Source organism: Rhagoletis pomonella, unplaced genomic scaffold, assembly GCF_013731165.1.
Source record: "Rhagoletis pomonella isolate Grant_MI unplaced genomic scaffold, Rhpom_1.0 Rhpom_scaffold_02186, whole genome shotgun sequence".
NCBI classification, from domain to species: Eukaryota; Metazoa; Arthropoda; class Insecta; order Diptera; family Tephritidae; genus Rhagoletis; species Rhagoletis pomonella.
The window spans coordinates 11490-13161 of NW_023460740.1; the positions used below are offsets into that span (position 1 = coordinate 11490).

Genomic DNA, 1672 nt, shown 5'->3' on the forward strand with positions numbered 1-1672 from the left:
CATTCGCCGTTCTTCTTTTTCACCATGTGGAGGGGGCTGGCCCATGGGCTTCGTGAGGGTCGGCAGATGCCCGCCCCCAATAGTGATTCGATTTCGGCTTTTGCAGCTTTCAGTGTTTCGGGTGCTAATCGACGGGGCTTTGAAAAAACGGGTGGCCCTTTTGTCACTATGCAGTGCGTAACGTTGTGTGTGGTGTCCTTCGGTACTGTTTTTGATGCGCCCATAATGTCTTTGAATTCGTTAAGTATTTCTTGGTAGGGCATGTCGTTGTTGACGGTGGAAATTTTTAAAATGTCGTTTGAAACGTTGACGATTGCGCAGCACTTCGCGATATTTGTAATGTCGTCGAATAGTGTATTGAGCGAGGAGGTCCGCGCCGATTATGGGTTGTGCCATGTCGGCGATAATAAAATTCCATCTCAGCGGACGTCGAAGGCCGATGTTGAGAGTAAGAAGCTTCTCTCCGTAGGCTTTGATTTTCGTTTTGTTGGCCGCATACAGATAGAAATTGGTTTCGCCCTTTTGTCGTTGGGTTGGTGTAGCGGGGATTATGCTGACTTCAGCGCCAGTGTCGATTAGGAAATGGAGTTTGGAAACTGTGTCTCTAACTAGTAAGCGGCGGCTTGGTGAATTGAGCCTGTCGCATGCCGCTACGAGCGACGGGCATTTTAGTTTAAAGCCTTTGCGCAGGGCGGGCGACATTTTGTTGCCGCGTCGCCGAATTTGAGGTGGTACCAACAGGTCTCTGATGGTGTTTGCGATCTATTTCGTGCTGGGCTTTTGCTGCGATGACGAACTTGCGTAGAAACCTTTGACCTTAGCGCTGCCACTTCTTGCGTTAGCTTTTCGATTTGCTGCGCCAGTGTTGAGTTACGCGCCGTATCTTCACGAGTCGAGATGGTCCTTCTCTAACCTCTAAGATTTTATCGGCTAGGAGTGCCACTTTCTCCAAAGGTTCTGTGCTGATTGAAATTATGGTCCGAACGTCAGTTGGGAGGCGGCTGATCCAGATTGATCGTAGCATAGCGTCGTTCATCGCGTTACCTGCCAGAATTTGCATTTCCTTGAGGAGTTGTGACGGACGCATGTCGCCGAGCTCCAGCTCTTGTAGCAATTTTTTTATTCGTCGTTGTTCGGACTCTCCGAATCGCTCTAAAATGCGTGTTTTCAACGTCTCGTACATATCGGTAGTTGGGGGGTTTAAGATGATATCGCTGATTTGCGCCAGCACGTTGCTCTCGATGGCGGCAATCACGGTGTGGTATTTCGTTGCATCGTGTCTGATGCGTGCGGCTATGAAGCGAGACTCGACTTGAGCTAACCACAAGTTTGGATTTGCGTGCCAGAATGGGCGTAGCTTTACCGAGATGTTAGCAATTTTCTCGTTTGCACCTAATTCGCGGCTGAGTGCGGTTGGAGGTGTGACTGCCATTTGCGGATGTTCTTCTGCCCTGCTATCCTCGTTGTCCGACCCCATCTGCTGCAGTTTTTGGTTCTTTGTCGGGGTCACCAATTATATAGCTGCTGGGCTCACACTTTTATTAATATTAGAGAGAAAACGAATATTATGATCGCAGATACTTATAAAACTAAACTCCTTTTTTATCTTCACGTGACGACGTTTTTCCAGAAACTTTTCTTGACAAACGGAAGTTTTACTCGAGTTATCGTG

General features: G+C 48.2%; 1 protein-coding gene across 1 annotated transcript; it reads right to left on the minus strand.

The window, feature by feature from the left end:
- Nucleotides 1–1044: 1044 nt before the first annotated feature.
- Nucleotides 1045–1432, minus strand: LOC118753194 (the record flags this gene model as incomplete). The annotated part of the gene is made up of 1 exon (XM_036488066.1): nt 1045–1432. A coding segment is annotated over exon 1 (388 nt), but the record flags the coding sequence as incomplete, so codon positions are not given.
- Between the last annotated feature and the right edge of the window lie 240 nt (nt 1433–1672).